Genomic DNA, 14,825 nt, shown 5'->3' on the forward strand with positions numbered 1-14,825 from the left:
GAAAAAAAATTTCTATAGAAGTTGTGGCCTGGAGAATCCATAATTTCAAAAGTTCCAAGATGTGGCTACTAGTTCAAAAGTTACAGCCCTTTGAATTTTCATTCGAAATTGTTTCTAGTCTTTAACTTTTTGATTGAGAAGTCTCATCGAAAAAAGACGAATTGTTTTTGGATTCTACGCACCAAAATTATAGAAAAAGTGTTTTCCCGAGAAATTTTGGTTGTAGTAATTTTTGTAAAAAAGGAAGGTTATACACTGCCCTTTTTTTGAGGCCCGCAAAAAAAAATGTCTCAGATCGACCGGAAAAAAAATTTCTTATAGAATGTGACCTCAGAATCCCATAATTTCAACAAGTTCAAGATTGGGCTACTAGTTCAAAAGTTACAGCCCTTTGAATTTTCTTTTCGAAATTGGATTTCTAGCTATTAACTTTTGATTGAGAAGTCTGATCGAAAAAGTACGAATTGTTTTGGATTCTACGCACCAAAATTAATAAGAGAAAGTGTTTCTCGAGAAATTTTGGTGTAGTCGATTTTTTGGTAAAAAAGGAAAAGGTAATACACTGCCCTTTTTTTGAGGCCCTCAAAAACAACATTGTCTCAGATCCGACCCAGGCAACAAAACTCTTCTTATAGGAAATGTGGCCTGCAGAATCCAAATTTCAACAAGTTCCAAGATTGCGGCACTAGCTTCAAAAGTTAAGCCCTCTCTGATTTTCATTGAAATTGCGTTTCTAGTCTATTAAACTTTTGATGTTGAGAAGTCTGATCGAAAAAGTACGAATTGTTTTGGATTCTACGCCACCAAAATTAAAAGAAAAAAGTGTTTTCCGATGAAATTTTGGTGCAGCTAGACATTTTGTTAAAAAAGAAGCTAATACAACTGCCTCTTTTTGAGCCCCCGAAAAAAAAATTGTCTCAGATCGACCCGGAAAAATTTCTTATGAATTGAGCCAAAACCAAAATTTATAAGAGAAAGTGTCTTCTCTCGAGAAATTTTTGGTGTAGCATTTTTTGGTAAAAAAAGGAAGGTAATACATGCCTTTTTTTGAGGCCCGCAAAAAATGTGTCTTCAATCGAACCCGGAAACAAAATTTCTTTAGATGTCGGCCTGCAGGAATCCATAATTTCAACAATTCCAAGACTTGGCTACTAGTTCAAAAGTTTACAGCCCTTTGAATTTTCATTCGAATGGTTTCTAGTCATATAACTTTTGATTGAGAAGTCTGCATCGAAAAAGGTACAATGTTTTGGATTCTACGCACCAAAACTTATAAAAGAAAAATTTTTTTCCGTGAAATTTTGGTGCAGTTAGAATTTTGTTAAAAAAGAAGCTATACACTGCCTCTTTTTGGCCCCGAAAAAAAATTTGTCTCAGATCGACCCGGAAAAAAATTTTCTCTATAGAATGTAGCCTGTTAGAATCCATAATTCAAATAGTTCCAGATTGGGCTACTAGTTCAAAAGTTAACAGCCCTTTGAATTTCTTTAGAAATTGGTTCTAGTCTATAACATTTGATGAGAAGTCTGATCGAAAAGTACGAATTGTTTTGGATTCTACGCCACCAAAATTAATGAAGAGAAAGTGTTTTCTCGAGAAATTTTGGTGTAGTCGATTTTTGGGTAAAAAAGAAGGTAATACACTGCCTTTTTTGAGGCCCTCAAAAAAAATTGTCTCCAGATCGACCCGGCAACAAAATTTCTTTATAGAATGTGCCTTGCAGAATCCATAATTTCAACAAGTTCCAAGCATTGGGCTATATTCATAGTTCAAAAGTTACAGCCCTTTGAATTTTTTTTCGAAATTGGTTTCTAGTCTATAAATTTTGATTGAGAAGTCTGATCGAAAAAGTACGAATTGATTTGGATTCTACGCACCCAAATTAATAAGAAAAAGTGTTTTCCCGTGAAATTTTGGTGTAGTCGATTTTTGGTAAAAAAGGAAGGTTATACACTGCCTTTTTTTGAGGCCCGAAAAAAAAATTGTCTCAGATCGACCCGGAAAAAAAATTTTCTTATAGAATGTGGCCTGTAGAATCCATATTTTCAAACAGTTCCAAGATTGGGCTACTAGTTCAAAAGTTACAGCCCTTTGAATTTTCTTTCGAAATTGGTTTCTAGTCTATAACTTTTGATTGAGAAGTCTGATCGAAAAAGTACGAACTGTTTTGGATTCTACGCACCAAAATTAATAAGAAAAAGTGTTTTCCCGAGAATTTGGAAAATCAAAGTATTCAAATACTTACCTTGCGAAGTTTTCGAATACTTTACGAAGTATCCAAATACTTTGCGAAGTATTCGAATACTTCTCAAAGTATTCAAATACCTTGCGAAGTATTCGAATACTAAACATTTGTGAAAGTATTTGAGTTACAAATACAAATACTGCTTCCATAAAAGTATTTAATTACAAAGTATTTGAATACTTTAAATGATTTGAATACTAAAAAGTATTTACAAAATCGAATACTGCCCAGCTCTGCTTGAGACTAACATTGTAACGATAGCTGTTACTTTTGATATACTTTTTGAGTTTTATAGAGATACCTAGGTAAAGTTGGGATTTTTGAAAGTTTAGGTATTACTTTACATATCATGCTTGTTTTCTATAGCCCTTTTGTTTCATAATTATTTCAGGATGTTGAGGCGACGAGATGTCGAGAGTTTGTTTCAGGTTCGGACGGCTTTATGAGGGGTATTCCTTTTCTTTTACAACGGCAGTATGATGTCAATTTCTGACTCAAGACAGCTTACTTAGTAAAATTCAGTTTCATTAGGACAACCCCCCATTTGTCTGGGCAAGGACATATAATTTGGTCTTGTAACCGATGCCATGAACGCACAAGCTCAAGGTTTTTGTGTAGATGTTTCAATAAAGGGATTGAATCCGATCTTCTTTTTCATATTCCTTGGGTGGGATGGATGTGCTATTATGAACCCTCAAAAACGCTAAGAAAACATGATCAGGATTATTTATTTACAATTCAAGGCGAAGATAGCTTTCATTAATTTTTGCCCTTCATTACACAGCTAACTATAAGCAGGGCGGTATCGTCAAGACTGCTGCCCTTTTCCTTGGCACAGGTCTCTGCAAACGAACAATCATCTTCAGAAAGAAACATTTCGCAAGTTTTCTTCATGAGTGCGCCGTTAACTTCACCAGCCTCATTTAGAATACCGTATCCTATCAAGACGCATTTAAAGTACGCCTTCAACTTTGAATCATCTGGAAATTTCCCGTTGCTAAAAGCATCAGCGAGGAGTGCGGGATCGACACCGGAAACTTTTTCGCATTGTTCATTGAAACTGTGCCCGCTTTTCTAACATTTCAAAAATAAGCATTGAGTTCAAGCAGTGAGTACTTACATCGCGAGATGCTGCTACAGCTGCTACGATACAGACCAACACTGTGAAAGTTTTCATCTTGGCGTTTACATCTCCACCTGGAATTATGGTTTATATACAGGCTTGCATAATGCGATTTACGGTTGAATAGTTTGGGTAGCAATGGCAATTAGCCACGCTTTACCAGGTTTCAATTGAACTTTGAGGATCTTCACAAAAACTTTATTCAATCTCCGAGGTCATTACTTTAAAACGCAGTTGGAGTTAAATTTGAATTAGGTAGAAGAATATTCTGTTCGGATCGGATGGTCAATGCAGTTGACACGACTGCAATTATTCCCAGTTGATGAGCTTTTAATGATACTAATCTGGTAGAGCCATTGTAATAATGGGCATTTATGGTGCAAATAAAAAAATAGGGATAATATGCATGTGCAGTATGCTTCATCACAATACTATGACGTTTTCGTGGTGTCCATATAAAGAGAGCAAAGAGTAGTTAGTCGGACCCACTCAAGATGAAGCTGATCATACTCGCATATCTACTCGCGCTTTCATCTGGTGAAGAAGAGGTGAGTGTTCAAGCACTACGCTTCTTAGTAACGCATCCATTATTTCAGAAAAAAAGGAATATTAAAGTGGAGTGCATAAATGAATCGGGAGTTCACCCGTCTGTCGTCGAAAACGCCTACGAAAACAACATTATTGATGATCCGAAGCTGAAGTTGTTCTTTAAGTGTGTCATGTTCGCACAGCGCTTCCTAGATGACACGAATCACGTAGATCTGACAGGTTTGAGAAGATACTGCGAGAATCACGGACATAACTGCGACTATATCAATAAGTGTTCAAGGATAAAAGGAGAAACTGTGATCGAGACGGCTTACCTTGTCTCTTGTTGTTTGATCCAAGAAATATCAAAAAAAGAGCTCAACGACATAAACGACGAATTGCATTTTTTCAAAAAGAGAGCTCAATTACAAAAACGACTAATTGCCTCTTTTTAGGAGCCTAATGAGTTGGGAAAAAATTGATAACTAATTGAACACCGAAAGAAACAGTTAGGTATAATATGCAATAGTAAAAGTTTATGTCAATAATTAATTATATGAATTCTACGTCTTTAACTGCAAAAATATTTCTGGCAAATAAATATACATTAAATTTGAAAGATCCCTTGCTTTAATAGGTTAATGGTTAGTAATTAACTTCGTCCCTTTCCCTTCTTTAGCCTCCACCAAATCGATTGTAGGAAGAAAGGTAAGTAAATAAATATGATCCTTATTCGTGGAAAAACGTATGGCGTATCAGTGCATTTAGGGTACCTCGTGGATGAAGCATAGTGTAAAGAATAGAATTAGACAACCTTCATGCACATTTTGGTAATAGCAAAGAATATTATTAGTTACTCTTTGGTAATAGTAAATTTAAGAGTTGTATATGTCGTGCGGTTGCGGGTTCATTAACAAACGAACAAATACATGCAAGACAGAACGGCTTTAAATGCATATAGGGTGAGCTCTTTAAGAATTTTTAAACTAACAAATTTCTTAATTAACTTTTAAATCTAAATGAAATTTAAAATTACTTTTGATTTTCTATAAATGAAAGAAAAATAGTTAATATACGACGGCTGAATACAGAATTGAGTGGGATACACTCCTTCTTCAGTGCGTATGAATTAGGGAAGATCAATGTTCCTTATTAAATTTTTTCTAATGGTTTTCAATCCCGTCAGACTTCCATCTCTTTGGCTGGAACTCGCGCTGTTATATTTTACGTTCTAAACACAAACACAGGTCGTGGCGGTTACCCAAAACTCGAATCTGGTCCAAACTTTATTAAGGGTCCCGCACCAGTAGCAACGGCTTTCCAAAGAATTTGATGATGGGGTGCTAAGTTAACTAACGAGGTTTTCTACTTTTGGCGCTGAGAAATAGAAACCACATTTTTGTGAAAAGTTCTAACTGAGTTTTGTGGTATTACCTAGCACTAAGAAATATGAGAATACATTTGTGACCATTTTTTGGTAGCAGTTTACAGTTTTGAGTTTGTGCAACAATTTTAGTTCTGGTTAAGAACTTATAAGTAATAAGAAAACTAAGGAAGATTTTCGCTTTTCAAATTGAGAAATACAAATAAATTTCCTTATGGAGGGTAGGGGCTCCGTAAGATACTCCCTCAAAGGAACAAAAGTTTTGTATAATAAGTAAAAGTTCTGCAATTATCCTTATAATAGGACAATTGTTGTATGATGGCGCAAGTTACGTGAGCATTCGTTATAAGATTCAAAAAGTTCACTTTTTGCACAAAGGGGGCTGCCTAAAGTTGACAAAAAACTCTTTCTGACATTTTTCAATGACTGTAGAACTTTGTGAGAACCATCAATAGCTCTAATTAGAATTGTAAAATTTTTTTTAATAAACGGACAGCGATTAAGGTAGTAGTCTAGCAGAAAGAATTTATATTATAATAGAATTTTACGTAAATCGTACAATAAAAAATTAAGGAATTTTTAATTCATGAATCTTAATTGAAAGCTTGGAGTAAAAAATTTATAAGCTTATTTAATGGTGTTTTTTCTAATGTAAAGGATAAGGTTAAGATGTTACAGTAAAGTGCGGGCTAGCGTTGGTTTAGGTTCAATTTATGTCATCGCTCGAAGTTTACTGCAATTTTTAGATTCCTAGCTCGAGCTAGGTGGCCATTGGAATCACCGTTTTTTGGATGTTAAAATTTCATCAAATTTCTAAATTTGATATTATTTTAAGCAACCTTTAAGGAATAAAAATTTTTTCCGAACTCTTTTTTTAGTATATGAGTTTTTAGCGCCGTGACGTCATAAAATCGTTTTTTTTTTCAAATAATCTACATTTTTTATTAAGTAGCGAAGCTTTCGACCCATTCAAATACGAGTACTACAGGAAGCAACTGTAGACAATAAATGAATTACTAGTAAGAAACACAAACAAAAGTAAAAAAAAACGCGCGTGAAGTCGCAACAACGTGGTTCTCGGCCCAAGGTATTTACGAGAGAAGGTATAATAAAACAAGTTGGAAAGTATTCGATGCGTCGAGCTGCTTAAGCGCGTTTTTGTGCGATGTATCGAGGGTGCTGAAAGATAATCTGCATGCAAAAAATTGTAACACAAAGCTAATGCTTCAAACCCAAGCATTCTATGATGATTTAATAAGCTGATGTAGCGGTCATTCCTTTTGTGAGTTGGAAAGACCACTTCGGTAATTTTTATATTTACCTCGATACAATCGATTATTGGGGAAACTAGCGGGAATATCAAAAAATGATTTATATAAAATATTCTTATGACCCATTTAATGATGCTATGCACATTTTCACACAATTGTAATTTCATTATTGTTTAAATCTTTTAATGGTATTAATTGTACTATAGTATCATAAATTTTACCCCAAATCGTCCTAAAACCTTCATTTTCATGCCCACTTTCTGTCAGGAAATTTGAGTTTCCATGACAGAGGCAGAACAGACTACGTTTCCTGCCGCATCACTTTCCGGCCGCGCCCTCACTTTACCGCCCGCATTTGTGACATTTGTAATGTCTATAATGACTCCTGTCATCACTGACAGATTGACATTAATCAAAAGTTTTATATAGAAATTGAAATGTTTTACTAAAATACGATTTCTGGTAAAATTTAATACAAAACTCGTCAGTAAAATGACATTACTTGACTCGGAAATTAAAGTACTCGGCCCCAAGGGGCCTCGCACTTCAATATTTCCTCGCCAGTAATGGGTCATTTTCCTGACTTTTATGTAAATAACTATTAAAACGCACAAGGGAACATTTCGACGGAAGGTAAAAGTTTTATTAATTAATTGGCCTAAAAGAAATTAATTGGCCTTGTTTACTAACAACGCCACGTACAAGATAATGAATGCAGGTGTATGGAGTTCAGGCGCTGGCCGTGGGAATAGCGAGCAATGGTGGGGTACAACGATATAGAATGTACGAATAGAGGTGGTTGCACCTGAGATAAATTTAAAAAAAAGAAAATAATGATGTAATTTGGACTAGCTAGTAGGTGTCTGTTGGGTGGTATTTGGACCGCATACCATTGCACACAGAAAACCTAATAAATCCAAAATATTTCATAGTACTACGAAGGAAGCTCGAAAACGAGAAGAAAACGGAGGAGGGTTGTAACGGGTTTGTTACATTCACAAGGGGTTGAAAATCACAATTGCATTAAATAAGAAATTAATCCATACGGCACTGGCGAAGACTTTAATGTGACATTACATTTTGTATTTGACTATACTGCATTAATTATTATAAGGTAGTAGATGGCGCTGTGTTTGAAGATAAGCACACACAGGAAAAATATAAAACGGCACCAAGTTATTGTAAAGTAGAAATATCCAGCACTGCAAACAGAAATAAATCTTTGACATTAACAGCTAATGACACTTCAACAGTTTAGTTGGCAACAGAAACTACCAGCTTGCAAAATTCGATACTCGTTTTATGTTTCAGTGTATATACCGACTCGTGTTTTAACCAATCACACCGAAAGTCAAAGTTTCCCTATGCTTTCTACCGCTACCTTCTTAGAATGAATACAGTAGGTATAGTTCACTACTAAACAAGATTTTCAAGCCCTTTTTACCTGGAAACTTAATTTTCTAGCTTACTTCTGACTTCCTTGATAGCAGAAAATAAACCAACAGTTAGGATAAATGAAATTAATGTGTCTATTAACGATTGAAAATTCCACTGGACATTTTTCTATTAATTATTCAACTACATCTATTCTGAATCTCGTACTAAACTAACCCCATACCACTCCTATAGTTCCTAACAAATAATATCATAAGTTTCACTTTTATGTTTACCCTTGTTCTTTTTATGCTTTATGTTTTCGGTTGCGCAATTTTCAAAAAAACCGCGTTTGTTCACGTACAGATTGTTAGGAGTGTTATTTGCGAGTCCACGCCGAAACTACCGAGATCAAGATTTTAATAACTCATTATCAACATATATTAACTTAATTACGCCAAATTTTTTTAGAGTTCTATCATGAATGAAAATATCAAGCTAATATACCAAATAGATACGTCTTTTCATTCATACTTATTTACCACCCGCACGTTAGTATGGGAGTTGCATTGGGGTAAAAATGACCCCTCAGTTTTTTTACGGAAATATACGTTTTGAAGCACCAAGCACCAATACATAGGTAAATCTGATCGGTTGAAAGCTAAATTCGATTATAGTCTCCAACTGACTTCTGAAATGTTATGTTATATGTTAGCGAAATCAAGGGGTTGTAGGTATAGTTATACATTTAGTGAAAGGAGGAAGGTGCTAGGTTTAACAAAGGGCTAGGGTCCGCGTGTTTGCCATGCACGTAGGGTACTGGAGGAAATACCCTCCCTTGCGGGGTATGATTGAATTACTTGTGCTGAACGTTTCCAGCTTATATCAAACTTTAAACGAATGTATGTACCTTTATTTAAAGTTATTATCTTGTTATCTTGTGTTAGTACACAAGCTAAAAAGACTATAAACTGAAATTGCGCCATCGTGGCACCGATGTGTTACACTTTTTTTTATCCAAATCACTAAACTTCGCATTACTACAATTACAGCCCTAGCTTTAGGGCTTTTCAATAACTTATTGTATTTATTTCAGATCAGGCCGTTCATCATCGCTTTTTCAATTAATTTAGAACGCATATTAAAAGAATGTTTCATAATATTTAATCTCGAAAGTTTTCAAAGACTTTTTTCCGCAAATAAACAGTGGTAAATAAACATTATTAAGCGAAACGAACACTTGTTGTTTCTGAGTTGACAAAAATGGTATACGATACTGTTTTGCTGTTAGCAACCAAGATTTCGTTGTTAATATCTGATTAGCAATTCTCATTTAAAAATTCGGTGCACTCAATGTTAAATATTTACCTCAAGTGTAACCCTCTTTTTTGTCGGCGCGCAACTGAAATAACGGTACCCGGAATTGAAATGCCTGTCTTCATGGAACTCCGGTCTCGTGACGGGACAGATAGGCAGTAAACTCCAAGGATGTCGTAGATATTTGCCCCTTGGTGCTTTCGAAAACGGTTAACCGGTCACGACGCATCCGGAAACTAAAACTTGTAAAAGATAGATCACCAACTTCATTCGGAAAATATTGACTTTAAATCTGTAAAAATAACAACAATTTTTAATAGTCAGCCCTCTAATGGAAAAGCCTTGTATACTTAACACCTAACGAAATTTAAAAATATGGCTCCCGTTTCATCTTGCACGGGAAAGTTCTGTATACGTGTACGTTTTTTTAATATAAGACAAGATTTGTGGATTCAAAATTTCTACTCAATTGGGACAAACTTCACATCAAACTGTCAACATATGTCGGGTTTTTTTCATTTACCGTAAAGAAAAGGACGACACATACCAACGGACGCTAATCTTGCCCTAGGGGAATTATTCACTACGACGGAATGTTCCACGCAATTTCCAAAACTAATAAGGACCAATTATTCTATTTAATATACTCAACCATTAAGTAAAGTGTGAGTTTTATTATCGACCAGATTGAGTAGCGATTCCTGTGTTCAGAGACTCCAACAATGACTCCGAAGTTGCTAGCAATTTTTGCTGTATCAAGCAAGGGAACGACGCTTATTCCTTTGACCCTCTTGTTCATTTCATCCGCGTTTTCAAATTATTTTGTAAATGGTCTCTATGACATATGAATTCATTCAACTATTTTAATGCATAATAAAATCCAGCAAGTTAAGCTCGTATTCAGCTTGTGGTAATGAGGTAAAACCAACAACCTGCTGAGTAATACAAATTTTTCAATACTTGCGGTTAAACATCCCTCATTGTTCTATACCTTGGCAAATCCGATCTAAGCCAATAATAACTCCCCTCCAAAGGACCCATGAATTCTCAATTAGGATAGCTCAGATTAACGCTACTGTACTTGATATACATTCCATCTTGAGACAACTAACTTGCGTGGGTGAAAGCAACTACAAATGACGAATTTATTTCCGGCAGGTGTTGGATAAGAAAGAACAGATGCAATGAGAGAATTAGTACAGTCAAATTAGGAAAAATAGCGGAAATAAATTGAAAGAAAGCTGAAAATTGGTATAGAGGTACATTAGGGCTGGTATTCGAACATACTAAAAGTCGGGACCGAAACTCTTAGTGCTCGAGCCGCCATCTTGGAAAAAAGGTACTCCAAATCAATTTTTCGCTGATATTTCGGTAACCGTGCATTCTGGAAGTAAAGTTTCATATAAAAAAAGAAAGATAATAAAATTTTGTATAAAAAAGATGGTATGCACTTTTTTTGTACTATTTTCGTTATTTACGTCGATATTCCACATTGAATATAGAGCATAATCTTTTTTTCAGATGTAGGTGCATTACTTTCAGCGCTCGCGTGCTTTAAACATATGTTTAAAAAATTGACTGACATTGTTAAGGCCTGTTGACCACCTAAGAGAAGGAAATAGTAATAATAATATATTTATTTTTCTACTATATAGCTGAATACAAAAGATACCTACATGAGGAAACTAAGAAAAATAAATATTGCCAAAATCCGAAGTCGTTTGTTCGTTGTACTACTTGTAATGGATACGGGGCATTTACAAAAAAAATATAAATCAAACTTGACTTCATTTCATACAAAATACTAAAAATAATAAACTAAACTAAACAATTCCATTGACAATTCGCTAAATAGTACATAGCGCTGTTCCAGTATCCACACCTAAACTTGTTTCGTGAAAGCGGGATAGGTAGATAATATGTTTTCCATTTCGCGCGGTAGAATGGAATAAAGCCTTGGAGCAATGTACTGAGCAGTGAGCACATCGTTTACAGATTGTTTTTTCAGACCTTGGAAAAAGTATATTATGGTCGAGATTATGGTCTTCCTGGTGTGTATAATGAGAGTGCATGTTGGCCAGTAATTTTGGATGTTTTTATGAACTGGAGGATTTTGTTACAGTAAGGTTGGCGTAAATTCATTACATTTGATTCCTTATACAGGGTGGTGCCTAGCGCGACGCAGCATAGGGATTTCAATGGTAATTTCTTTATTGTCAATTACTAGCTCCCCTATATATTTTTCAGCAAAGGTCTAAATACGTTTTTTTTATAGAAAAAAATACATTACTTATAATTTTCCGTTTTTCAATACCGTAGAAATTAACAAAATTGCCTTGGAATTACCTAAAAAAACAGCGATCACGTTTCATTATTTGCCTTTGACATTTATTAAATTTATACTTGTTTATAAATTAGTTAATCATAATAGTACATTATATATCAAGGTAGAGAAGTCCACTATTATTGCCTGAGCACCAAGATTACATCTCGAGGCGCTTGCGCCGAGGGGTGTAAGGTGCGAGGGCAATAATAGACTTCTCTACCGTGGTATATATACTATTTTTTTCACTACTAGCACTTGAAATCCTCTAAATTAACATATTATATTGATAGAGAGTTAACGGTTGGACAGAATTGTTTGTTTCTTAATTTAACATGTCAATCAAGTACGTGGAAGTACAAGTCAAACAGGCCGTATTTTGTTCTGTCATTGAAATTTTTCAAAGACCTAATTTCGTTCGAATTTTTTCAAAATGTGATAATTTTAGGTATGTAATTTCTCTAGAAATTGCGAATGGTGGCAATTATTCGTTTTAGAGAACTTGTCTAAACGTTCATTGAGCGAAATTTCGGGTTGTGTTTTCTAAAAGTGACAGCGTGACAGTTCTCATTATTGACTACTAGTTAATAATAAAAAATTTTTAACCACTTTGAACAAATGCCGAGAAAGCCTACTTTACAAGTGGAAAAAAGGTTAATAATCATGTCATCAGACGCTAGTAGTGAAAAAAATGTTTTTTTCACTACTAGCGTCTAATGACATGATTATTAACCTTTTTTCCACTTGTAAAGTAGGCTTTCTCGGCATTTGTTCAAAGTGGTTAATAATTTTTTATTATTAACTAGTAGTCAATAATGAGAACTGCAGTCACGCTGTCACTTTTAGAAAACACAACCCGAAATTTCACTCAATGAACGTTTAGACAAGTTCTCTAAAACGAACCATTCGCAATTTCCAGAGAAATTACATACCTAAAATTATCACATTTTGAAAAAATTCGAACGAAATTACTCTTTGAAAAATCTCAATGACAGAACAAAATACGGCCTGTTTGACTTGTACTTCCACGTACTTGATTGACATGTTAAATTAAGAAACAAACAATTCTCTCCAACCGTTAACTCTCTTATCAATATAATATGTTAATTTAGAGGATTTCAAGTGCTAGTAGTGAAAAAATAGTATATATACCACGGTAGAGAAGTCTATTATTGCCTTCGCACCTTACACCCCTCGGCGCAAGCGCCTCGAGATGTAATCTTGGTGCTCAGGCAATAATAGTGGACTTCTCTACCTTGATATATAATGTACTATTATCATGTATTTAACTGACGAGAAAATCGAAATGTTAAAGTTGCTTTATGCTGGAAATAATGCCCGCCAAGTAACGTGTGTATTTAGTGTTAAGTAACCCAATTGGCCGATTCCAAGCAGTAGGTACAAGATTACAGAATTAAATATAAAAATCGTTGGACGTCAAACAACGATAACTTAGATGCGATGCGCTTGAATTTTGTTAAAAGATTCCCAAGCATCACTGATTTATAAAAATGTAATTTTTTATTTTGTCGATTTCTACGATTTTGAAAAACGGAAAATTATAAGTAATAGTATGAACAGATGCATTATTTTTTTCTCTAAAAAAAACTTTCTTTAGACTTTTGCTCTAAAATAATTAGGGGAGCTGGTAATTGACTATAAAGAAATTACCATTGAAATCCCTGTGCTGCGTTGTGCTAGGCACCACCCTGTATAAGGCTGTATAAGGATTCACTAGCATAAAATACCCCCAGCCAACAATTCCATACATTAACAGTGATTGTATTAACGAGAAATACAAAACACACATCTGTTGAGTGAGTACGATATGTCGTAAGTGTTTAATTTTAGATAAAACTGCCCTTCTCTTCACTGGTCAACAGGCCCTAAAATGTCAACTAAATCAATTTTTTAAACATATTCATGTTTAAAGCACGCGAGCGCTGAAAGTAATGCACCTACATCTGAAAAAAGAGTATGCTCTATATTCAATGTGGAATATCGACGTAAATATCGAAAATACAAAAAAAGTGCATACCATCTTTTTTATACAAAATTTTATTATCTTTCTTTTTTTATATGAAACTTTACTTGCTAGAATGCACGGTTACCGAGATATCAGCGAAAAAGTGATTTGGAGTACCTTTTTTCCAAGATGGCGGCTCGAGCTCTAGGAGTTTCGGCCCCGACTTTTAGTATGTTCGAATACAAGCCCTAATGTACCTCTATACCAATTTTCAGCTTTCTTTCAATTACTTCCGCTATTCGTGAAAATTCGATCTAATTTGACTGTAAAAATTTGATCTAATTTGACTGTACTAAATAGACGTTCAAAGAAAACGAAAATTGCGGACTCGTCAAACGGTCATCGAGGATGAAGATTTGCATTTTTGAAGACAATATGAACTGAACTGAATTCTTCAAAACAATTTATGGTTGTTGAAACCGTTTTAACAGCTCGTAAATGTTTCAATTACACCGAAGGGGAAAAAGAGAAGAGAAATGAAAGAGGGCCAATTAAAAATGGCGCAATCATTGACTACGCAATTTAAGTGCAATCTACGGCAGATTACCCCGAACGTGAAACGATTCTTTCAAAACTTACGTCATGAATTTGAAACCGTTTGGTTGCAAGTGCGGAACTTAAAACTCTCAAGGGGATTTACTTACTTCACACTTTTCTAAAAATTTGATAAATATTACAGAGCTATCAATAAAATCACCCCTAAGTCACAACACAAAAATGTTCTATTCCCTTCTTTTGTTGTCAGATAATAAATTCTCAGTACAATGTCCAGGACTCCGACGAGATTTACTATCGACGCACTGGAAAGCGCCTTTGTTATGAATTTCCTTTTAGTGACTTTCCGTCATATTTTATAAGGATGAAATTGAATGATACGAACTTGATTAGCCCTCCTTCTTTCTTATATTTGACAATGCGCCCATCAGCGCACTCCGTATGCGAAAACAAATGATACCGAATAGTTTCTAGATATTTTAAGCACCCTTCAGGGTAACAAAGGAAGGTGATTTACGAATTCTCTCTTTACAACTTTTTTGGGATACTCCCACGTTAAGTGCTTGCGGTGTTACGAGCTAAAAGGTAATTTTTAATTACTTAGAAGCAGAGCTGGGCAGAATACTTTCAAAAAGTATTCTAATACTATTAAAGGTATTCCAATACTATAAAAAGTATTCGAATACTTTGAAAAGTAATCGAATACTTGTCACTCAAATACATTAAAAATTTAAAATAG

General features: G+C 34.8%; 3 protein-coding genes across 4 annotated transcripts in view; 1 reads left to right on the forward strand and 2 right to left on the reverse strand.

Annotated features, from left to right (window-relative positions):
* Positions 1 to 14,825, reverse strand: part of LOC116178196 (voltage-dependent T-type calcium channel subunit alpha-1G) — a 361,671-nt gene that overhangs the window by 108,614 nt on the left and 238,232 nt on the right. The gene's annotated exons all lie outside the window — the stretch shown is intronic.
* LOC116178217 lies at positions 2,956 to 3,460 on the reverse strand. The gene is made up of 2 exons (XM_031497652.1): positions 3,366 to 3,460; positions 2,956 to 3,319 (listed from the first exon to the last, which is right to left on the reverse strand). Exons 1-2 carry the CDS (start codon positions 3,420 to 3,422, stop codon positions 3,005 to 3,007), a joined length of 372 nt encoding a protein of 123 aa, XP_031353512.1. The 5' UTR covers positions 3,423 to 3,460; the 3' UTR covers positions 2,956 to 3,004.
* On the forward strand, positions 3,854 to 4,515 carry LOC116178209. Of its 2 annotated transcripts, XM_031497644.1 has the most exons (3): positions 3,854 to 3,916; positions 3,965 to 4,284; positions 4,328 to 4,515. In XM_031497644.1, exons 1-3 carry the CDS (start codon positions 3,863 to 3,865, stop codon positions 4,335 to 4,337), a joined length of 384 nt encoding a protein of 127 aa, XP_031353504.1. In that variant the 5' UTR covers positions 3,854 to 3,862; the 3' UTR covers positions 4,338 to 4,515. The 2 variants fall into 2 exon arrangements, with proteins under 2 accessions (XP_031353504.1, XP_031353503.1); XM_031497643.1 differs by having other exon boundaries at positions 3,965 to 4,515.

This window comes from Photinus pyralis, unplaced genomic scaffold, assembly GCF_008802855.1.
Source record: "Photinus pyralis isolate 1611_PpyrPB1 unplaced genomic scaffold, Ppyr1.3 Ppyr1.4_LG8, whole genome shotgun sequence".
NCBI lineage: Eukaryota > Metazoa > Arthropoda > Insecta > Coleoptera > Lampyridae > Photinus > Photinus pyralis.